The 25,468-nt window shown below is 35.6% G+C and overlaps 1 protein-coding gene across 2 annotated transcripts in view; it reads left to right on the forward strand.

Moving 5' to 3' along the window:
• PCDH11X (protocadherin 11 X-linked) overlaps positions 1-25,468 on the forward strand; it is a 512,224-nt gene that overhangs the window by 50,682 nt on the left and 436,074 nt on the right. For both annotated transcript variants that reach the window (XM_085319603.1, XM_085319604.1), the window contains exons 2-4: positions 761-1,344; positions 19,603-19,650; positions 22,002-24,488. In XM_085319603.1, the coding sequence (XP_085175729.1) occupies positions 805-1,344; positions 19,603-19,650; positions 22,002-24,488 (3,075 nt within the window). In that variant the 5' untranslated portion in view covers positions 761-804. The remainder of the gene's footprint in view (positions 1-760; positions 1,345-19,602; positions 19,651-22,001; positions 24,489-25,468) is intronic.

The following is a 25,468-nucleotide window of genomic DNA, read 5'->3' on the forward strand; positions in this document are numbered from 1 at the left end:
GTCCTTCTGTGTTGGAATTTGTCCACTGCTCTTACGCATTTAGACATATAGTCCAAAATTCAGTGAATTGAATAGTAGTATTTCTGTTTATATCCAAGGATTGGGTCCGTTCTTGTCCTTCTAAAGAGGACTGTTGTTTTTATGTCCATAGCTATGTTAGATGGAGTTTCCACCCATTGGCTGAAGTTCAATACACCCCCCCCCCCCATTTAGATCAGATTTTCTTGCCTTTGTAAGTTTCTGTATTCAAAAATACCCAGCTTTTCTTATTGTTACGTAATTTGGTCAGTGTAAAACTTGATAGAAAATAAAGAAAGACAAGTGTTCCTGATTTGCCAGCTCTTAGTGAGAAATATGAAAAGATCTGGTTCTCAGCAGATGAATGCTTGCAAATTTCTTACCCACCTCTTTCTTTGGAGACAAGAGGAAGAAATCAAAGACAACATGGCAGCAGGTTCAAAGAAGGATTTTTCTTGAGTAGCAAAGGAAAATCCCATGGAAAAAGCATTCTTTATGTGTACTTATTAATATGCTCGTTCATTGTGATCCAGTTCTAAGATTCTTACCTCTGTTCAGTGAGAAGGTTTAATTAAAGCAATGTGTAAGAGATTTTATAAAGAATTGTCAAGTAAAATATCATTTTACTAATTTAGGTTTTGCAGCAGTTTGGGTTATTTGTTATGGCTAAGATTCTCTTTCCATCATTTTAAGAACACAATATTCTGCAATTTTTAAAGTTTCTTTCTTTTTTTTTTTTCAGTTACTCTTGGTCTTCTACACGAATATTCGTTAGTCATTCTGGAGATGGACTTGCTGTTTGGAACCTACCTCTTGGCAGTCTTATTAGCCTGTATTATATTTCAGTCTGGCGCACAGGAGAAGAATTACACCGTGCGGGAAGAACTGCCTGAAAATGTCCTGATTGGCAATTTGCTGAAAGATCTTAACTTAACACTGGATCCAGATGTGCCCCTTTCCTCACCACTTCAATTCAAGCTTGTGTATAAGACTGGGGATGTACCATTAATTCGGGTGGAGGAAAACACTGGTGAGATATTCACTACTTCAAACCGGATAGACCGGGAGAAACTGTGTTCTGGCATCTTCAGTGAGAACCGCTGCTTTTATGAGGTGGAGGTTGCTGTCTTGCCTGATGAAGTCTTCAGACTGGTCAAGATCAGATTCCTAATAGAGGATATAAATGACAATGCACCTCTCTTCCCCTCAACAGTTATTAACATCTCTATCCCTGAAAACACAGCAATTAACTCTCGCTATTCTGTTCCCTCTGCCATTGATCCTGACATTGGTGTGAATGGTATTCAGCATTATGAACTCCTTAAGGTGGGTTTCTTCCATTCTTTTGTATTTCTGTGTGTCTTTGTGTTAGTGCCAACCCACAAATGTTGTCAGCCCTCACCAGCCCATTAAAAATAGGAAGCTGTGTACCATAGTAGTGGTACGTTGTAAATACCTATCCTGAAATGTTAACCTACATACCAAGGTGCATTACAGTATGTCATATCTTCACTTTGTGGAAAGCTGCTTATATATTTATACATCTGTCTGTGTAACAGCATGAGGAAACACACGTCTGCATTAATAGACATCCTCCAGCATTCCAAGTGATACACACTTAGGCTATCAGTCTTCTTGGACTATTAAGTTGGTTGGTGGTCTCACCACCAGCAACATGACAGACTTCAGTATAAAAATATTTTGCTGGGGGTCGATGTCTCCTGCTTGCATGACTATTAGATTGGAACAGTAAAACTTAGCCCAGGTGATTCTGAGGCAATGTGTATTGATACTGATGAGCTATTCCAGAACAGAGAAGAGTCCATTTGTTGAAGTAACTCTGTGAATTTTGGCAGATATAAACTGAGAGACATTCAAAGAGATGCACAAAGGCAATGATAGCAATGCCAATGGCTTTTAAGAAGCAGATATTTCATATTTCAGCTTCTTTTACCCTAACAAATGGCAAAAAATGCATGCAGTTAGGGGGGAAAAAGGAATAACATGTAAATGTGAAAATAGCAGAAAAAGGTATGTAAGAGACAATTGGTTATAGATAGAAATAATTTGACATTGATAAGGTGATTCCAAAGTAAAGGGTTACTTTCATATGATTCTCTTAAGCAGAGAGTTTAGAACAAGGAAGAAATGCATCCTAAATTGTTAGATTAGTGTATGAGAGGTTGAAAATGCCGCCTTCTCCTGTTTGCTGCGCAAACTGTCTGTTAGTCTCCTGCTCAAAATTATTTGACATTCACGTCATTGACTACAAGAATATGTAATGTATACAGGCTGCCTATATTTCTTGGTGCCTTAATCACTAGTGATAGAGAGGAAAAGAAGAGATGGTATTATAATAAACTTATAATAAAGTTTTAAATTCCTAGGTTGCATTGCGAATAGATAGACCTATGTGGTGTTTTAGATAGTGGAATGTCCAGTAGCATGCAAAGTCATCTTTGTTTGACATTTTAACTAAGAATCTGGGCAACAGATAGCAGGATACTAAATTGATAATAGTAACAGCATGAAAATAAGAGCAGAAAAATATATATTGAAATATAATAATATATTAAAATATATATTAAAAACACATATTTTTAAAAGCTATAGATGAATGGATCTTGTTTGCTATGGGAGAGAGGAAGATTTCAGAGAGTGTGAGGTCCAACTGATTGTACTTCTGAGTCCAAGTAGGCATGAGGTTAAAATATATATTAGAAGAAGTATATATATATATATTCGTGTGCATGGGTGTGTATAAGCTTCAGCAAGCTTTTCAGAACACAGGAAAAGTGTAAAAATGCACTTTTCTGTGTTTTTTTTTTTTCCTCAGGTAGTTGTCACATTGCTATGTGGCTGTGCTGCAAAATGGGAAAGAATTAGCAAGAGCCATTTCGTCAACTGTCAGCTACCTATGAAATTCATTTTATTAATAGCCAAATCATCTGGCATTACTTTTCGTTTAAAGAAAGAGGTGACTGAATATTTCACAAATCACAACTCTAGATCCAGCATTAATGCCTTTAGCAACCTGATCCTCGAAAAAAAAATCGTTTGTAGTCTCAATATTCTCATGTACCTTGGAGGCCACTGTGATATCAGTTCACCAATGAGTAGAATATTTTTTTTCACAACTTGAGCCATCTGAGCTGCAGATTTCAAATTTTTGCGACTGAATATATGTGTATGTGCGTGTATATTACCTCAGGGAATTAGAGATTGCTGTGATGGCAGTATTTAGAAAACTGATAAATTGAGCCGGTTTTAAACTTTAAAACAAGACCTTACTAAGTTAATTTGTTAACAGCATATTTCATGATGATAGTTGGTTCTCACACATTATTGGTTATTACCACTAAATACTGCAAAGCTCTTAGTCTTCAACAGTCATACCGTAAATTAGCTGTGAGTATAGAGTGCCAGAGAGCTGATGTCCTATAGTGAGCACTGATGGCTAGGATCTTTGACTTTTGCTGCCAGGAGCAATGTGATCAGTCTTGAGAGCTCTTTTTTATGACAAGTGGAAAATAAAGTGGAGCTGTCGTCTTTTTTCTCCATCCTTTCTTGATCATCCTTAGTGTTTTATGTTTCTCTTCCTTCCTCCTGAAAGGGAGATCCATCTTTTCCCAGTGTAGCTTGTTCTTGGTTTTGCTAGTCTTGTGTCTTATGTATTAGATAGGATTCCCTGCCTATTTGCTGCTTTATGCCTGTTTTGTTCTTCTGTCATTTGGTTGCCTCTTACGTGCAGCTACATAGGTCTCCAGGTCTTTGTTTGTGTCTTTGATGTGGGTAATCTTTTTGCGTATATTCTTATGTAAAATGTTTATGCATTTTGTCTGGCTGTGCAGTTGCAGTGTTGAATGCTGTGATTGGTTACACTGTTTTAGTATTTTTATATTTAAATATACATAAACAACAATACATTGATATTACACACATGTATTTAGAAATATTTTATATATGTTTGTTTATATATGTTAAAGACAAACTACCATGAACTATAATCTGATTAATACACTTAAAATTTGCAGGTGTCGGAGGCCACTGCTATGGCTATAAGGTTTTCACGTGAAGCATTTCTTCAGTTTGCTGTTAGATGTTAATAAGGGGAGCTGTTCCAGAGCAGTTTTTGAACAGTGTTCCAACTCAGAGCACTGTAGTGGAGAGTCACACTTACATACCCACATCAATTCATCTGAATGCCTGGTCTAAATTGAAGTCTTTTTACTGATTTTTTTCAGTATCTTTTGTCAGTCAGGCACCTTACATGTCTGCAACTATATCCTGCTAGAAGTGGACTAGAGTGAAAGCATGACTGTGCTTTCATGGGAGCAGAGAATTCTGTTTTTCAATAAGAGCAGTCCTACAGGCCTGTGTGCTAATAGGTGGTTGTTCTAACATGTGACAGGATTGGTGTTGTTACTGTAGTTTCATTACTCTTACTGTAATATTCCTGTATTTACCTATCATCAGAAGCAGCTGATTGATTCCTTCTAGAATAATACTATAATCTTTTTGTAGCTGTCAGTTAATACCTTTGTATTCTGACAAAATAGTTTCTTAGACTCACAACATGCCAGTTTTGCGTCTGATGAGGAAGGTTACCTCTTGTTACTGTAAATCATCTCTTGTGATGTCTTTTAGTATAAGCCTTCCCTTTCCTTCTGATACAATTTATCAATTCCACAACCCATATGTTAGAGAGGAAAGATGGTTGATGTCCATGTGAACACAGTGCACAATGACACAGACAGAATTTGTGGAGGCCTACCCACTTTGGAACTAACTTTATAACTAATTTTATATTATCTTAACTGAAGTGCTCACCAGATTTTCTGTGGTGTCCAAACATCAGCTGCTTAAACCTACAGGTATTTTTGTTTGTTTTTTTTCAATGCTTTCATTCTTTCAAGTGAAAGCTGAAGAAATGATTCTAGTTTGGAACTCTCTGAAACAGGAAGGTATAGATCCCCAAAGAAACCCTTTGGCTAGTGACCCTTATTTTTACTCTCAAACCATGCTTGAATGGGAGAGCATGCCACAGCTGAAGATAGTGCTCCTGAAATTCATGTGGATGATTCTTCTGTGTAGGTTCCAGCAGCATGAAAGGACAAGGCAGTAGTATCCTATCTCTTTAAACAAGTTGCAGAAAGCCATGGTGGTTGTTACTAACATCCACCTTCTGTGAGAAAACAGGCAACGCTGAGCTCTTTTCACTTGTAAATAAACATTCATTAATATTGTTGGGTCTTACTGAAAATTAGTTTGACACTTAATAGGATTATTTAAGCTCAAAATTCTTACTTTCATGTATCAAAAACCCTTTGTAAGTATATAGTAACCCACCAAGTAATTAATTGTATAAAGGATGAATGGCTCAAATGTTAAAACTGTTTAAAATCCCTGGAATTTTCATTTTACAGTCTTGTATAAATCCAGGACTATATTTGATTGAGATAGGAAGTTTTCTTGACTTGCTGATACAGCAATCACAGTAATTATTTAATTTTACCTTTTTGTCGTAAGATAAAATCTAATTAGTCACTGATCTCCTCTCCTGCCCTCCCCCCCTCCCCCCCAAAAAAAATTCACTGACACTAAACCAAAAATCAGTTACATACTTGTATATTGCTGGCCTAGTAGTAAGAGTACTTAGGCAGTAGTAATAGTACTTATTTTCTGAGAAATACTGTGTTTATTAAAATCAGATTTTGGATTTGACAGTGCTCATATAGAAGGTGAAAAAATGTGTGACTAAAAAAAGGCATTTGACTACTCTCTCCCCCCTGAGATGTAGATTATGAGTGTTTACTTGCATGGATCCAGGGGAAGGGGAACATCTGAGTACCTTAATTGAATTAGCCTAGGGATTTATCCAGCATAACTTTGAAGGACAAGTTAACTTACACCTTCATTGTAATGGCTCATATGGAATATACTTAATATATTTTCAGAACAGTACTGCATCTTCTCACTTGTTCTGCATGCCAACATGCATGGGGGAGGAAATAGATTGAGGAGTTCTAAAGCAGATTTAGGAGACACTGCTTTGGAGGTGTACTTCAGCCGAGCTCTGAGGCCACCTTCTAGTGTGTAGAATTTAATAAATACGCAGTCATACATGTTTTTCTGAGGCATCTTTTAACTGTCCTTTAGTAGGAAGATGAAGGGATTGATTGCACGGACTGCTGATAGGTTCTGATCCGAAGACGTTTATCCATATCAGAAAGCAAAATATATATATCGATACAGCAAGCACGAGTTGTGCACAAGACATACACAGCGCAGTGATTGGGTATACAGCAACAAGCATGCGCTCCAGCTACTAAAGCGATTGGTTATGTCCCTTGATACAATTTTCTCACAAGCAGACACCACAGTTATCTGCTTGGCTCATATTCTGCATTCTTGTTCTGTTTCTCACAGCACACCTACTTCTAGTCTCAGTTGAAGGACGGGTTGCCTAGCTCAGTGTCTAACAAACCCCACAGGAAGAGTTTTTCTAGGATGGACAAGCGTATCTTTTGAATGATGTTGAGCAGGTTTTTTGCTATGTCATCAGTGGTGGTGGGGAGTAGGTCAGAACTGAAACATCTTTCCCTGTCAGTGCTAGAAGGTTTATGTATTTGCCTAATGTTATAGCAAAACCTCTTTTTTTCCACATCTTTTCCCTGCCTTTTCCACAGACATGTAGCTAATTGCCATCTGAGCTGACAAGAATTCTAAGAGTCCCTTAAACACTCATGAGCACTACCTACTGAGCTTGTGGACTTCAAAAACAGACCTTGTTCATATAAACCTATCCTATCTCCTTTTATATCCATTTGTAGAAGCTGAAGTGCCATTGCATGTTTCTATTCACTGTTGGTGCGCTTACCTTCTAAGTACTTAAGGATTTTTGGTTCTGTTTAATTTATTTTACTCATGAAGCAGTCATGTACTGTGCAATTGGGCTAGATTTGAAAGTTGCAGTCTTGGACTGTGGGGAAGTTCAGCTTCTCCCCTCATCAATTCAATTCTTTGAAAAATTGGGCTTTGAAAACACTAAAACTATTCACAAATTCCTAACACTTTCTCTCAAATATGTGATTCAATTGAGATTGGTTTTTGTACTGCTTCACAGAGTTCCAGATGTCAACTCTGTAAAGCTGACATCTTTAAAAGCCTTTTTGGTTTTTGGAAGCCTGAGATCAGTTAGTTTCAGTAAATTAATAAGCTCTGGGATGCAGTGATCTTAGAGTTAACCTTGTAAGTAAACGTCTTCTACTCTAGAAATTAATCATTGAAAAGTAAATATATCTTTACAACTTAATAATTTTCTTTTTCGTCTGGCTTCTGTTTAATAGTTAGAGCTGATACTAATTTTATTTCTTAACTTTTTCTGTGCAAAATCCTTCCTTGAATGCCCACTCCTAAATATTTGTCTGTCTTTTGCATGTAGACCGACATAAATTATTATTTCATACCCTGATACCTTCCCATAAGAAACTTGTAGTGGGCCTCTCCAAATGCTGATAAATTAGGTCTCAGCTCTGCACAGCAAGTTTTTTGGTAAATACTTCAAAGAATGGATGGATTCAGTGACTTACAGCAGAGGATATATTTAGGTAACCTCAGTTATGTTGTTCCTGAGAGAAAAGAAAAGGGGGTGGAAAAGAAACCACTGGTATTGCGTATTGTAAAGATACTTAATGTGAAATAAACCCTAATATCAAAGATGCACAGAATTTTCATGTTATCTTATGATATAAAAGTTATGTTGGAATAAAAAGAAATAATTCAAATACAGTGGAATAGAGCATTTTCCCAGCTTTCAATTTATATGAAAATAATTGGCTACCTACCACTATTTCTCTTCCCTGGATCAGGTAGTTTTGTCTGGGTGGATAAAAACATCAACTCAAATAACCTATAAAGTGAAACACAGACTCTTGAGGGATGATGCCCTGTGAATGCTGTGACTTCTTTTTTTCCTTTTTTTTTTAATCCATTGCAAATGTATAAAAGGACCAAATAACTTTTGTTTTTATATTATTTTCTATTGGTAATCACAGAAGAACTTGGTGGGCTCTGGCAGGAATGGTAAATAGATGTAAAATTGTGAGTAGATTTAGGCTTAGTCCCTTAGGTATGTCATTATCCTTGCAAGCTTAGTAAAATATATTCACTTCACATTGTTTTTCAGTTACTTAACTTTAGGAACACTGGAAAATTAACAAAAGAATTGTCTCTATGCTTTGTTATGGCTTCCTTACTCACCTCAAAATTATTCTACATCATGTTTGTGTTGTAAAAATTTTTTAATTTGTTTATGATGTAGTTCAATATCTGTCGTCTTAAAAAATCCTTTTTTCCCACCCTCCCCCAATTAACCTCTTATTACCTGAAATATCAAAAAGTATATGATCCTTCTGAAATGTTTTCAAATAGAATAAAAATATTCTTTATACCAATAGTAATTTGTCTAGAGAGATCTGAACAAATTAAGGATCATTTATGAACAGAGTAATTCTGAAATACTCACAGGATTTTATTCTTGAAGGGGATTTGTGTCCTCCTAGCTGTGAACTAGTGCTTCTAAGTAGATAAAAACTCCACCACTAACTGGTAGTAGTTTGCATTCAGTGACTGAAGAGTTGAGGTAATTGCTTCTTCTTGGTTGATACAAGGGTTCTTTAGGGTGGTTTATGGCATCCTTACTGTAAAACTGTCAAGTTCCATTATCCTAACATCCCTTTAGGGGATTGACTGAAGACTGGAGGAGAAAGCCTTGCTTCTAGGCATGAGAAGTTCAGTGAGTTAGGGTGAGGGACAAGTTCTTGTATCTTTCTGCATTCGAGGCTCTGATTTTCACACTACCTGTCATAAAGCAATAATGTATGACTTAGCATGTCTCCATGTGGAAAGGATGATAGACTTAAGCTGGAAGGCACAAATCTGTCAAATGGAGATCTTCAGTTCATCTATCATCTTACACGAATATTAAGTTTTGCTGATGTCCAGACAGATCAGTATGTTAGTTAACACAGATACAGTGATGCTTTCTGAGCTTAACAGGCTAAGGATTTGTTTATTCAGTCCTCTTGAAACCAAATACATAAACAACAGTTAAAAATCAGCTCTACCTTCTTGAGACACTTTCCAGAATGCATTAAGTAAAAACTTCAGTTTTATCTATATGGAAAGAAATCACCAATTATAAAATCTATAATATTTTCTCCAATAAATCGCAGTAAAAGCAGTAAAAACAGTGTCTCTATAAAAATCATAGTTTAGTTTGCATCTATGTGCAAAAATGTATGTATTGGTAATGTTTAAAAAGTCTTGAAAAAATATTGATACTGAAACTGCAAATGCAATGTGAAAGTCACAAAAAGTGTGGGTTATTGTTAAGTAGTGTCACTGAACTATTCTCATCTGAATGGTTAATTTTTACATCTTTGTTTAACATAGAACTGCAACATAGTACACTTCAGAGGAAAATTTGTAGAAGAATACTAAGTGTCACGTTCAAAATCAGTAAATTCATGTTGAACCGACATTTTCCAAACTTGTCTTATTTTTTTTTTTAATAAATACCAGGTTGCCAAAATTTCTGAATTCAGCAGTATCTGAATTAATTACAGATACAAAATCTGCAGCAGAAATGGGGTTTTTCATGTCCTTTGTGTTTTCAAGTAAGCCCACTCATTAACTTAACTTTCTGAAGGTCTTTGAAGGTTTCAAATAAGCAAGTATAGAGAAAACCTTTTGGGTTTTTTACTGTAATGTATAAGTTTTGATACTGGGGATGATTACCTGGAGAATAGGTGTTTTTAAAATGTGCTTTCTTGGATTTGGGACAGACAGATATTATAACCTATTAGAGGTGAAAAAAACAAACCAGTATCACTTGAAAGATCTCTCTGAAAGTTAAAACTGAAGCCACAATTGAGGTTTACTAGTTGCCTGATCAAAGCTTCATTTGACTTCAGGAGAAGCTCCACTGAGTCTTTAATTTTTGCTTGTGTTATGTTTGCCATGAAATCCTCCTTAATCTCAGAGGGTAAGCAAATATTCTTTTTATCTAATGTGTCTGTTTTTTCTTTTCTGCATGATGTGAGCAGAAAACAACTGGTGTTAATTGGACATCAATACAGAGTATGTTGTTGGCACAGTTGCATGTGCAGTTCTTGCTTATAGATACTTCACTGCTTGAAATAGTAACTTCAGTTAGGTTAGCAGAAATATGTCTCAGTGTATTTCAGACTTTTTCTGGGACCTACATTTAAACAGACTGACAAGAAAAACATAAATTGAAATTGTAAATATTACCTATCATTAGCTTTCCTCATGACAGTCTAATTTTTTTCCTAAAAAATAATACTTCCACAAATGAAATGAAATAAACTTACCAGTGCTTTGCTGTTACACTTACGTAACCTGTACATTATTTCAGTGAGTAGTAGTTTGTTCGTTTATGGTTGTAGTACTTTACCACAATGAGTTATTAACAGTTTTTGATAACATAACAGCTTTAGTATATTTTGTTGCAATGTGTTAGTGTTTTTTCACTTACAGGTTAAGTCTGAGAATCCCCATGCAGTTATCAGTTGCCATTTCATGAATAACTGTTTTTCCTTTTGCGGTTATTGATAACTCCTTAAGCAGGTAACTGCATAATGCGTGGTCCTGGTGTAGTATTTATAGCTCTTTCGTTAATAACTGTTTGTCTTCCCTTTTTTTGAAGCTACCAAAGCTAACAGTAAAAAGGATCTGTAGCTAGCTGAACATGTCTTGATCTTGCAGCTGTCTAAAGAGTGATGTATAAGCTTCTTCCTGAAAGCTTAATTTCTGCCTATGATAAAAACACCTGATTTCTTTCTGTCTGTCTCACTTTCCTGTGCTGCTTGAAAACTCATCCCTCCTATCTTTTTGTATAAATCAGAGCTTCCCCAAGTACTTAGAGGTCTAATACGGCTTACATGTTTCCGGCTGTGGTCTTTCTCCAAAGCTTATAGGTGAAAACTGTTCTAACAAATTGCTTCTTCTCAAATCTTTTTTTGCAGATGCAGTAGAAGAAATCATTATGGCTTAGACAGTATGTATATTTTCAGCAGTTTTATAAATGGGACGTATTTTATTCTGGCAGGTTGCTAACAATGCACTTAGGCCAAATTATACTTCAGCTATAATCTTTATACTGTCTCAAAACTTAAGCCGTAAACAGTCTTTAAAGTATTTTATATGTCACAAAGGAAAGAACAGGTGCCTTTTCAAAGTACCATGAGTTTCCTCCACTGTGCTACTACATTACTTTTATATGTCCAGTATCAGTATCTGTGAATTAAGCTGTTCCTCTTTGTTTGCTTTTTTATCTTTAAAGACTGTCCTCACATAGATTTCTGAATTTCAGACCATTTATTAGTCAATTATGTTAGGGAGATTGACTTTTTTTATGTCTTGAGGTAGTAGTCATCACCAATGTATTCAGTAGTTGTTTTTCGGTCACTTTCTTACTTTGAATTGTAAGCTGCTAACCTCATTAGTTACTGAATAAGAACCTTATTACTAAAGGAGTCAATAACTATCATAATCCGTTCATGAAACGTTTGAATATCATTATGTTTTTTCTTACCGTAGTTACCACATGTTCTAAAAGAAACTGACTAATAGGTCTGTATTGTTGCGAAAGCTTATTGCTAGGGAGTCGAAGTTATTCTAGTGGAAGCAGTAGTACAACCTTTATTTATATTTTTGATGTCTATCATGAAAAACTTAAGATAATGTTTTTCACAGGCTGCATTCAAATCCCAAAGTTATTCCATATTATTATTATTATTATTCCACATTTCCAGATTATTTCACGAGTGTTTACCTTTTCACACATCCATATGAAATGATTAAGAAGTTGCTAACAAAACAATTTTCAGCAAGGAAGGAGCAGAAGTAAAGGAGAAAGATAATATTCACAATACTTCTAAATTTCTCGCCTATCCCAACTTGCTTTTCCATGACCTCTTTTTTTTTGAGATGATGATTTCTAGTTCTTAAAATGTTTTGAAAATAATAGAATTTCCATTATTGCTGGATGGTTTTTTTGGCCTCAAAATATACAATTAAAGAAGCTTATGGAGTAATAATGTACTTTTCTTTTTACTTCTGCTTTTAACATTGAATGTTAGTGATGGAAAATAGTCCTTGGTATTTTTCCCAAAATACACAGTATGTAATATTTTTCTTCCTGAAAAAAGGAAGCATGAGGAGAAGAGAAAGGTAATTCCAAAGTAGCATTCTTCTACCTTTTCAAGAATAGATTTAATTCTAATGTCAGCTATGGATCATGGCAATTGACTGCATTAGTATGGTTATTTCTGAAAGAAAGGTTTATTATGAAGTAATTTATATTCCTTAGCCTAAAAATATAATTGGTCTGAATACTTGGACCCTATAGAGATTTTAAGGCTGGGACATGTAGCAAAGAGCATTTCAGACAGTTTTAAAGAAATGGAAAGAAACATTGGTAGAAGGAATGAATTCTGAGTCATCAGCTGTCAGTATTGAAATACATTTTTCTCACATTGTGCTATAATTGCTGGCTCCATTAATGTCATGTGTATTATCACTTTGGTTTTTGCTGATGTTCCAAAGTCAAATTATTGTAATTTTTTTCCTCTTTGTGTTATTAAGCAAACTTTTATTTTTTGAGTCAGGATGTTCCTCTGTGCTTTTCAGAATGGAAGATATTATATGGCTTTTTCTCTTTGAGATTACGTTTTTCTCTTCGTTTTTAACCCTAGCAACATAATTTTCATCCTCATTTGCTTTAGGGACTTTTCCAACCTATTTGTTGTAGTACATTTAAATGTATAAACAAAATAGTATTCTCAGTTTTGTTCCCTATTTTATTTCCCATGTAATCTCAAAAATAGCATTCTGGAGTTATGTATAAGTATTTTCCATTAGTGAATTGATTTTTGTTTAGAATGCTAGCACCAAGTGTGAATACCTTAATTCCAAAGTCAGTCTTCAAAATAGACTATGAATGGTTGATAGAACTTTTCGTCTTTACATCAGTTTCACGCCATCTGTTGTTTCACAGGAATGAAATACTTGTTCAAGATAAATCGCCAGGATGCTTTGGTCATAAGATATCAGAACATGAATCTGTTTATTGTAGTGTATGGACTACTTAGCTCTCTATTAGAATTTATTTTAATCTCTGTAGCAATCCTATAGTTGTCTTTTATGCATAAAAATTACAATACAAGTAATTTAAGCCATGAACTGCCAACATCATCCAGAATTCTTGGCAAATGTATTCAATGCCCAGCTGGACCTTTTAATGGTTTTTGGTTTGGCATATTCATCATATTCTTTTTAGTATATGAAGGCTAAGCTTCTCATTGAATCGGGTCATCATCCCCTGAGGCTGCTTTGTTATGATCATTTTCCTGTTTCTAACCTGGATATGGCTGAAATACCGTCTTTGTTAGCAAGTGTCTCAAAGTAAGAATAGTTCTATGGGAGTTGCGATATGTCTTTAACTTGAGGTTATTGTCTTAGTGGAGTAGTTATGAGAAGTCTAGAGGTAGTTCTCAGTTCTAATTCATTAGTAGGGCCTCATTGGGATTTGGTAGTTGTGATAATATTCATTTACCCAAAAGCTGTTGCTGTTTTCAGCTAAGGAAAGGAAGGCAGCAGGCTAGTTCCTTTGCATACATATTATGAAGGGATTTTTTTTTTGCACTATGCACCATTTAACTTTCATATCACTGTGCTATGTATACATGTGTACATTGGGAGCATCCATTCTAGGGTGATTGAATTGACCTCAAGAAAGAACTTTGAGAGGATCCAGTCCTGGGTTATATGAGTCATTGGTAAGCAGAATTAGAAATCTAATTGGAATTAGGTTTTCTTATATATAGAAAGGAGTATATTCTTGAATATGTTTACTTACAAGATCAAAAGCACATTTGATACACAATTTTAAGATTTTTGATCCCAAACAATGCACAGGGAAGGAGCTTTGGGGAATCTGCTAAATAGAAAGTTGTGACTATTTATTTCATGAATCTTTCAATACATTCCAATAACATAACATTTCTTTTGAGAGCTGGCTTTGAAAGGATTTAGTAACAAGAGTTACTACCTTATGGTAAGGAAATGTTTTTCCTTTTATCTCTTCTGGTTTTGTTCTACTGATTCAGATAAGTAGAGTCAGAAATACTGGTGGAGGAAGGAGGCAATTTGGCTTCCTTATAAATAAATCCAACATCAGAAAATATGTCTGTCCTCAGCGTTCCCTAATCAGCATGGTAAACAGATATATTTTTAATCACTTTAAGAATCCAGTCTCTCTACAACATCTCTAGTACTATTTTTAGTACTTACTGGCACTCTCTGCATCTTCTGAGTGACTGTGCCAGATTTATTACTCTGAAAATGCAGTGTTATTTGTTATCTTCCAATATGTAGTGAAGTGGCATCTTGCACTTGCATATGTCACATACTTCTACAGTTTAATATAGTAGCTCAGTTGTTTTCTCAGAACAATGCAAAAAGGATAAATTTTTATTATATCGGAGCAAAAATGATCCTCTGAGGTAGTTAAGTGCTTAACACAAACTTTCTCTTCTTTGAGTTTTACAAAACCTTGCAAAGAATGAAGGTCTGACAAAGGCTTACTGTCACAGTCATTTCAGCAGTATTTGCCCCTAGGCTGACAGCCCCTGAAAGTTATTTGTGAATGGTGACAGAATTACTACTGAAAATGAAAGAACTCAATTATATGAAATTATTACTCATTCTGTTATGTTTTTGCGCATGTAAATTGTAAATTTTCTGCATTAAGACTGTATTTTTAATGGCAAAATTCGTAAGAGTGATACAATGATGCTGTATTTTGGTCTCTGTAAATGAAAGAATGTCTTTGTGTTGTAAATCTAGAGAACTTTTTATTTTGTTCTTCTATTTTCAGTATACTTCTGCAGGCTTAAGTTCCCTGAGGAGAGGGATGTGTACGTGCATGTGTGTGAGATTCATGCCATTCAGATGAAAACCTTTGTCAACATTTTTCCTGAAAGTAAACATAAAAGGAACATACTGTGGATTTTACTTATAGGTGGCAGTTAAGTTTAGAAGGGCTTCAGATCAAATAAGATAACTCTGCCAAATAACTTCCTGGTAAAACTACAGTATTAAAAGTTAAGATATGGATTTGACTCGATAAAGTTGCTATCTGTTTAAAGAAACCATCTCTTTTTCTTGAAATACTTGTTCGGTGTGGATAAGAGTGAACGAAATAATACCAGTAAGTTAATAAACGTAAGTTTATAAGTGGTTTTTTTTCATTTGTCATGAGCCAAATCTGTATATGTCCATAGCTCTTGATTCCCATTGAAATTACTGAAAGGTAAGGATCTTGGACCACCTCTGCTTTAGGTCAGAGGAATTTTCAGAGGTGTCACTACTTTATATTTTCTTGCATACAAGTAGCTGCCAGTTTGAATCCCCTTCTGCCTGAAAGTACTGGTCTGGTTATAGAGCAGGTAGTGAACAGAAGGGTATTGCAGGTTTACACTGTTCCAACACCCAATCAGCATTCATCAAAGAACTCTAAAATGTGTGATTAGGAGCCTAAGGTATCTTGTATGGCTGTAAAAGCAAAATGGGCTTGTGATTTAACAGCTGTTCTGAAAAGCAGTTCAGAACTGTTACCTGTTACCTCTGAAAGATCCACAGTAATGCATTAGAAAGTTATCACTAAAACATGTACTTACTACTTTCCCTTCCTTAGATATATTAAGTTCTATTCCCATTGCTATTCTTAACTAGGAAGGTGAACAAATCTGTATTTGTCAACTATATTGTGTTATTACAAAATTCACCTGTGCAATATATATATATTTTTCCCTGACCTAAATCCAACATTTTTGCTTCATTACATCTGTACTTCGATTCAAAGAGAACATACTGGGGAACAGAACAGGTGTCTGAAACATTATCAAGTTGTAGGAATATGGTAATCTATTGCAAATTTCAAACATATTAAATAACTTAATCTGTGTTTCAGATACTGAATCATTTTGTGTTCAATAGGGTGTGCATGCATATCTGAACAACTGTTAGGATTAGAAAGGTAGATTACTTACCTAGTTCCCTTATCTACAGCTGTTAACCTTTCTTCCTTTGAGAAGAGTACCTCTAAAAGAAGGGCTTATATTTATTAATTTTAGTTTAAGACATGAGTCATAATTTAATAGAAGTGGCTGGCTCTTTCAGGCAAGCTATAAACCTTGGACAACTGGTAAAATATCTTTATATATCAATTTGCTGTCTATAGACAATTATAATACTGTTCATATAGCAGGATCATTGCAAAGATAAATTCCTTCAAGTTTTGTGGGGCAGTTAAATATTTTGCTGAAGTATATAATTGTACACGTGAACCAAATTGTGAAAGACTATTCAAGTGACAGTCCAGTTTTGCCTTCTAGTTTATTTTAAGGTATCATCTTGGTAGTTTCACGTCATGATAACGCAGTAGTGTGGATACAACATTACTCCTATCCTAGTCTGTAGAGGTATGTAATCTCTAAATTAAAATTAAAACTTTGGTTAAAAAAGAAAAAGAAAAATTGTAATCTGTGCTTCAAAAGAAGATAAATCTCACCAAAAAAAAGTGAACAGGATTTTGCAGACTGAAGATGTAAGATGGAAAGGGATTCTCTTAAAACCTGGTGCTGTGCTGAAAATGATATTAGGGCACAGTTTCAAAGCAGACAATAATTAAACGTAGACTGTTCAGCGAAATCAGGGTCAGCAAAAAAGTAGATTTGTGAAAAATGTACAATTTTCTGTCTATAATTGTTTATTCTTAAGGAAGGTGAACATGTTCTAATAAAAATACTCAGAGTTAGATGCTAAGAAGTTAATTGAGGAGAACAGCAAAAATACTCGTATCTATCTAGAATGTAAAGCTGGCACTGTTCAGAATATGACAAGGTTGAATGCAACACTTTATAGAAAGTAACAACTCATCTAAGAATTAAGGAGGCTCTAAAGATGTAATTGTTCGAACTTCTTCAGTCTTTTTGTAGCAACATTAAGCTTAGGTTTCCAAGGAAGTAATTCTGTGTTTAGCCTTCCTAGCCTTTTAGGTATACTTCCTAGCCTTTTCTCTGTTCAGAAAATCATTATTAATGTCCCTGATCGTCTACTTACTCCTTCCATATTGTATTTTCTACTTTTCTCCCTTCCAACATAAAATGGTTCATTATTATCTTTGTTTTACTGATCTCTACTGTAGCATTTTGCTTGCTATCTGCTTCACAAGAATAAGGCTTTGTTTGATCGTATATGTGGAGAAGAAAGCTGTGGCAGTGCTATTTATTCATAGAGCCTCTTTTATAATCAGAGGCTGAGAAAAAGCAAATTATTATATAGATTTTAAGTCTTTTATGTACAGATAAAGCTAATTAGGATTCTGAATCAACAAACAACTTCAGGTTCATGTATGATTGGAAGCCTCCAAGTCCTACTTTTGCTATGGATTTCAGGTTCAACTTAGTCAGATTTAAGCTTGGTTTACTTCAAAGGAAACCATGTGAAACCATGGAATGAATTAAGCTTGCAGGAATTTTGGGCCATGTTCTCAAAATCTGTAGTTCTTTTGACAAACAGTTAATGTTTCAAATATGTAAGAAACTTTTTTTTTATCCGTCAAGCTTTTTATTGTAAAAATTTCCTATCTTTTATTTTTTTTTCTCTTTTGAGGTCCTACTGCTCAGTTTGTAAGGTGACCATGTATTTTAATAGCATGCATTTCAAGTAACTTTAGTTGTAAGCTGTGCACAGTGATGGGAGTAGCAGCTCCGCATCCTTTAAATAGGAGAGCAGACTTTAATCTTTTTGAATGCATGAACATGTAAATTGGAAAATGTATAAGTGATAGCAGACAAGGGGCCTTTATTAGAGCTACAGCACTTAAGGTATTACAGTTCTGAGTGTTCTAATATCCACCTATTATAGGAACTTGCATCCATTAATGCCTGTCATATACAATATTTTCTGTTTAGGGCTTTAGCTTGGCTTCAGGAATTCACATTTTCACATTCAAAGTGTCATGTTTGAAAGAAAAATGCAAGTTTAATTTTCAGCTTTTATTAAGAAAAGCTGTCCATTGTATAGCTATTAAACAGTATTCTGCATTGGAAATTGAAATTCTGCTACTGTAATCTTTTCTTTGCAAATACAACGCTGTAGTTGTATAGTATAGTTGTCTTTTGTATCGTATGTATGTCTTTTGACAAAATCAGACAAAGAAACAATGGCTGGGACCTACCTTTAAAATTTTCAGGAGATCTGCAAAGGGTTTCACAGAATCACAGAATCACTGTCTCGCTATATCCGAAATTATTAGCAGGTAGCAAACAACTGCATTACTTTCTGCCAAAGGTTTTACTATTAAGTAATTACTTTTTAATATATTGCTGAACCAGTGAAAATAGGTTTACACTACATGTAGGAAACCATCATAAAGAATTTGTAATGGGAACCTGATTTCCTCCTCTTATCTTCACCCCTGATTTAATTTCCCGGTGTTGCTATATTAGACCTTTTAGAACTTCCTCATTTTAAATCTGCTTGTTTTACATTTCCAACAAAGTCAGATTGTTACAAATAATGAAACTAACTGATTTTTAAGAGGATTGATGAGGTGCAGTAAATAAGTGTGCACTCCAGCTCCTTGCAGTATTCATTGAAATAAATTAAGTCACTAGTAAAAGTTTGTAATATGCATGTTGTTTAGCCATTGACTCTTGTATAAGTTTCAGTCGAGCTAGAGAAGTTACACTTGCTGGAAAGTGTCTTCTTAACTTGCAGTACATGGAGAAAAGTATTCCAATTACACGCCAGGCTCACAAAACAACACATTGCCTTTGCTCCTGTGCTCTTCCCTAAAGAATACTCTTCTTGAACAAAGATTGAGGACAGTGTAAATTTATCCTTTGTCTGTTGCACTGTGTAATTGTTACATTGTATATAATAATTGTATATACAATTGTATAATTTGTGATGTTTTTAAAATATCACAAGTAGTGATTGTCTCAATTTCAGTGCATCACAAGTAGCTGTTCTGTGTAGTTATTTAGCACATTATTCTGTCCCTTCCTCCTGTGTTCCTGATTTCTTTGAGAAATCAATGTGTTTTCTCAGCTTATTGGTGAAAATGTAAATTCGTAAGATGTTTGGGACACAACAGACAATACTGTTGGAACCTGCATTAGCCACAATGATGTTTTTCCAGTTCCTCTTGACAGTGAAATCCACGTGAAGATTGACCTGAAAGAACATCCATTAGAATATCCATGTACTCTGTATTTCATTAGTTCAATTAGACTGTGATCCTGCAGTGTGCGTGTCTAGAGACAAGGTTATGTGTAGGCTTCAGGCACACCCTGCCACATGCAGTCCTTTCTGTAATACTAGATGCTCCTCAAGTTTAAGTGTTTATGTTCCATTGATTATGTATTTGTTAATCTATCTGAATGTTACAATTTTAAAAAACTCTCTAATTTTTTATTTACATGACAGCCCAAAACAACTCCGAAAAGGACCTTTGGATCCATTACTAATGATCAGGTAAATATGCATCAGGAAGTTCATGATAAAACTATCGGTTTTATTATTTCAGAGATTGCAATATAGTTCATTAATCCACTCAGAAGGATGCTGTGAAAATTGAATGAGGTAACAGAGTTGCTTATTGCCCTGAGAAAGAGTCTTGTGGTCAGAACTTGGAGCCTATTCAAACTAATTCTGTCTCTGAAATGGGCAGAACCTCATTTTGGCCCAAATTGTTAGATTGCTTTACTTAAACTGTCTTTTTGTTAGTTTGTTTTGTAAGGTTAAAAAAAAAGCTTTTTCTCACACCCATCCCTCTGCTTTGATGGATATAATGCAGTGGATTATTTTTTTCAGTCACTTTAATGGCAAAAGGTACTATATGTTTTCATTATGTATTATACTTCTACTATGAACACTTTTTTGATACCCTTCCTAGTGTCAACAAAACTGATATCACAGGGATAGTGCGGTGATGGAGGTACTATTCAATCTGAACAAGAATCTGACTTCATGGAGGAAACTTTGGCTTCATTGAATTTTAATGACAGCATATCTCTTTACTTCAACATCAGGAATTTCATCCTGAAGGTTTTCTGCATGTTTCTGCCAGAGTTTCTTTGCTCATAAAGGAGAGAATTAGATACTTGTAGTCTTAAAAATTTGTTTCTACAATATTTCATAATTTTTGGAGTGTTTAAAATGGGAGAACTGTCAGTTCTTAGAATATGTGTTTGTTAAAATGCAGCTTAATGTCACACTCCTAATCTTATCCCTTAAACCATGTAAAATACTTTTGCTTGAATAAGAACTATGTTTTTCTCTTTATTTTGGTAGTTTAAAAGATGTATATGTCTGTAATGAATCCTAAGAAATATTCGTGGAAAACATGTTTGCATTGAAAAAAAAACAAAACTCTAAAATATTAATAATTAATCTGGAAGAACTCTTTGCATTCTTATCTGCTTCTTCAGTAGCTTACTGCTAGTGATGGAGAAGTAAAGGTTGTATCAGATTCATTCACTATAATGAAAAATACCTCTTTCTTGATAGTTAAAAGCTGAGAAGAGAGGAGAGAAAGAGGGAAGGAGAGAGAGAGAAAGAGAAACTAATGACAGAATAATCAGTGCACATTCGTTAACTTGTGTGCAAATGAAGTAAAAGATAGTTGAAGGGTTTGTTTGTTGTATTTTCTTTTTGTTTTGTGCCTCCCTCCCCCTGCCACTTCTGTTACACTCCTCTGGAAGTCTGTGTTAAAACATACAATATGTAATGCATCATTTCAATAATTATGAAATTTATTGCAAATAACTACTAATCAGATTATCTCCAATTAATCACTACTCTAAAGTTGAGAAAATGCTTTTAGAACTGTAATATGGTAAAGATGAAACTTGCACTTTGCCTTTATGGAGTGCACAGAAATACCATTCTAAGAATTAACCTGATTGATTCAAAATGTAAAACTTCATTTAGTTTAATGATTCTCAAGGCTAATATGCTTACGTGTCTTCCAGTGAAGAAGCCAAAACTCTGTTTGTTTTACTCTTTCAAAATGGGTGCTAATTCACTTTAGAATGTCAGTAGTTGTTGTTTAATGTTGTCACAAATACTATGCAAGTGGTGAACTGTTTTTGAAACGTACATGAATGGTTCTTTTCTTTGAAAGAAATGATTATTCATGTAGAGCGAAATTCTGTTGCTGACAAAACATAGCAATGAACAGCAGCCTTACATGGAGTTAGACCTATAAGTGCATTCACTTAATGGTGGGCATTAAGATACAGTGAATGCAAATCTTTTGCGAAAGTAAGAAATAAGAAACATTGCGCACTAGGAACATTTTCTTTCCCTTTGTTTGAAAATGTCCCAAAAGAGTTTAGAGCACACACACTATTATGACCTTTACTCATTAGTAAAGGTGAGAGGCAAGCACAATAAAAGGAACCAGGCCAGCAGCAAGCAGTATTACAAGTATGATAGATGTAAGGAATATAAACAAAAATCTAATTGCTCAACATCTTTATAGAGTTTTAATAGCTTCAGGTCTTTTTGTTTTGTTTTTCTGTTTATCCGGCACAGTCAGTTTTAGTGATCTGCAATTATGGAAGATACAGCTTAAAAATTGCCTTTACATCCTTTCCTCCTCTGAAGGATGAGAAGGGAAAAGAAAAGAAGATAATTGCAATATTCTTCCTCTCTGTTTGCCAGAGAGGGAACAGCAGAATGGGAATCCAGCTAAAGATTTCAACCTGTGTAGATTTCTGTTTACTGTATATACCTTTCATGAGAATTTCAGAACATTGCTGAGATGTTTGTCCACTTAAATATTTTGCCATACTGAATTGCGTTCTTTCTATGTCTTGTAGGGTCAAAATGTATTTGGTCTTGATATAATTGAGACACCTGAGGGAGATAAGTGGCCTCAACTGATTGTCCAACAGATCCTGGATAGGGAGCAGAAGGATACGTACGTGATGAAGATTAAAGTTGAAGATGGTGGAACTCCTCCAAGATCCAGCACTGCCATTCTACAAGTCACTGTGACTGATGTGAATGATAATCGCCCAGTCTTTAAGGAGAATGATGTTGAAGTTAGTATTCCAGAAAATGCTCCAGTAGGTACTTCGGTTTCTCAGCTCCATGCCACTGATGCAGACCTTGGCTCAAATGCACAAATTCACTTCTATTTCAGCAATCAGATCTCCAGTTTGGCTAAAAGGCTGTTTGCCATTGATAATGCTACTGGTCTAATTACCATACGAGAACCGCTAGACAGAGAGGAATCCCCTGTACACAAATTAATTGTTTTGGCAAGTGATGGCAGTTCAACTCCATCAAGAGCAACAGTGACTGTTAATATCACAGATATTAATGACAATGTCCCGTCAATAGACACAAGATACATCATCAATCCGGTGAATGGAACAGTGCTTTTATCCGAGAAAGCTCCACTTAATACAAAAATTGCATTGATAACAGTAACGGACAAGGATTCTGATCTGAACGGAAAAGTTACTTGTTTTACAGATCACGATGTTCCATTTAGATTAAAGCCAGTTTTTGATAATCAGTTTCTTCTAGAGACAGCCACATTTCTTGACTATGAAGCCACAAGGGAATATGCTATTAAAATAGTGGCTTCAGATTCAGGGAAGCCTCCCTTAAATCAGTCTGCTATGCTTTTGATCAAAATTAAAGATGAAAATGACAACGCCCCAGTTTTTACACAGCCTATCATAGGTCTTTCCATCCCTGAAAACAATGCTCCTGGTACACAGCTAACCAAGATAAGTGCTACAGATGCTGACAGCGGACGCAATGCTGAGATCAGCTATATCCTGGGTCCTGATGCACCCCCTATTTTCAACCTTGATCGCCGTACAGGCATTCTGACAGCAGTGAGAAAGCTGGACCGGGAAAAGCAAGACAGGTACTCCTTCACTGTACTGGCTAAGGATAATGGGATGCCACCTTTGCAGACCAATGCTACTGTGACAGTGTCAGTCCTGGACCAGAATGACAACAGCCCTGCTTTCACTCACAATGAATATAATTTCTATGTGCCAGAAAACTTACCCATGTATGGTACAGTGGGGCTTATCACAGTTACAGATGCTGACTCTGGTGAGAATGCTGCAGTAACTCTCTCAATATTAAATGGTAGAGACAATTTTATTATTGATCCACTTACTGGTGTAATAAGACCTAATATTACCTTTGATAGGGAACAGCAGGGGTCATATACTTTTCAGGTGAAAGCTGTGGATGGAGGAAGAGTGCAGCGCTCTTCGACTGCCAAAGTGACTATCAATGTTGTTGATGTAAATGACAACAGGCCCGTTTTTGTTATTCCTTCATCTAATTATTCATATGATTTGGTTCCAACATCAGCAAGTCCAGGCTCTGTAGTTACTAAAGTCTTTGCAGTTGATAATGACACAGGAATGAATGCAGAGCTCCGTTACAGCATCATAGGTGGGAACTCAAGGGGCTTATTTACAATTGATCAATTAACAGGCAATATTACTTTGAAGGAGAAAGTAATTATGTCAGATCATGGCTTGCATAGACTGGTGATAAAAGTCAATGACCTAGGACAGCCAGAGTCTCTCTATACTATAGCTCTTGTGCATTTATTTGTGAATGAGACAGTCACCAATAGTTCCTATGTTCAAGAGCTAGTGCGCAGGAATATGGAAACTCCAGTTGGCCAGAATGTTGGGGATGGTGAGATAACCCCACAGACAAATGATTATGTCAAGATCATCATTGCAATTATTGCAGGCACAATGACAGTTATCCTGGTAATTTTTGTTACTGCTTTAGTACGATGCCGCCAGACACCCAGGCACAAGGTTGTCCAGAAAAACAAGCAGAGTGGTGAATGGGTTTCTCCAAACCAAGAGAACAGGCAGATCAAGAAGAAGAAGAAGAAGAAGAAGCGTTCTCCAAAAAGTCTGCTCCTCAACTTTGTGACAATTGAAGAATCCAAGCCTGATGATCCTGGCCACGAGCACATAAATGGCACTTTAGACATTCCTGTAGAACTAGAAGAACAGACTATGGGAAAATATAACTGGGCCACCACACCAACCACATTTAAGCCAGATAGTCCAGATTTAGCAAAGCACTACAAGTCTGCTTCTCCACAGCCTACCTTTCAAATTAAACCTGAGACTCCTGTACCCCCTAAGAAGCACCATGTCATTCAGGAACTGCCTCTAGATAACACCTTTGTAGTGGGCTGCGACTCACTTTCCAAGTGCTCATCAAGCAGCTCGGACCCTTACAGTGTTTCTGAATGCAGCTGTCAAGGAGGCTTTAAGACCCCAGGCCCCATACACACCAGACAGGTAATGAAAAGTTTAAGGTACTCTCTTCCTCCTTTCTGTCTGTCTTTTCCTTTCTCATAGTTGTAGTTTTAAGCACTGCAGAATAACTTTATCTGCAAGAATTAAAAGTTTGAAATGTCACGTTTGAAAGAGGCATTGAAATGTAAACCATTTGAGATTGATCAGTGTTAAGGGAGAACATTAAAATAAAATAACTGTTGACTGTAAGGAAATTAAGTAGTGCATTGTTATATTGATGGGTGTTCCTGACTGTAGATGGCAGTATGGCACTTCCTGCATTACTGTAGTATACAGTACTGCGGTTTTGTAAGGCAGAGAGGAGTAATGGTACTGTCCTCTGTAGTATTATATGCTCAGGAATTGAAGTGATCTAGGCCAGTTGGAAAGCAATAATGCTTTAAGGATCTGATAAGTGGTTCTTAATATTAATGGCATCTGGAACTACTGCCTTCATTTGAGTAGAGCTTTCCTTCAAGGTCTCTCAAAAGCAGAAAAGGATTTTCCTCTGGGGGTTTCAGTTCCATTTTCAGAGTGGAAACATACTGGGCTATTAACATCTGGTAGACTGACAATCAACAAAAGAAGCTAGGGGAAAATTAAAAACGTCTGTATGATTGCACCTACTTTTGCTGCTAGACCTGGTAACCAGGTATTAGCTCCTGAGAAATGTACAGCATAGGAAATGTCTAAAGGATCCTCAGCTTAAAATAAAATATGATACAGTACATTTTTTCTTCAAAATACTACAGAAAGGCTTTAAGTTGCAGGAAATTGAATCTAACATTCTGGAAAGCTTTATCAGTAGTAATTGCTATTTCTCTGATTACTTTCCTTTCTCCATGAGTATCACAGTTTCCAGTGAAAATAGTTTTATAATTACATTTTAATTGGTCAAGGAACTGATACATCAAAGAAATACTTTGAGAGAGTTTATTAAATTATTGATAATGAGAAAATTGAAGTGACCTCTATAGTTCTCA

Source organism: Rhea americana, unplaced genomic scaffold, assembly GCF_003343005.1.
Source record: "Rhea americana isolate MKP2758 unplaced genomic scaffold, rheAme1 scaffold_6, whole genome shotgun sequence".
In the NCBI taxonomy this organism is placed as follows: Eukaryota; Metazoa; Chordata; class Aves; order Rheiformes; family Rheidae; genus Rhea; species Rhea americana.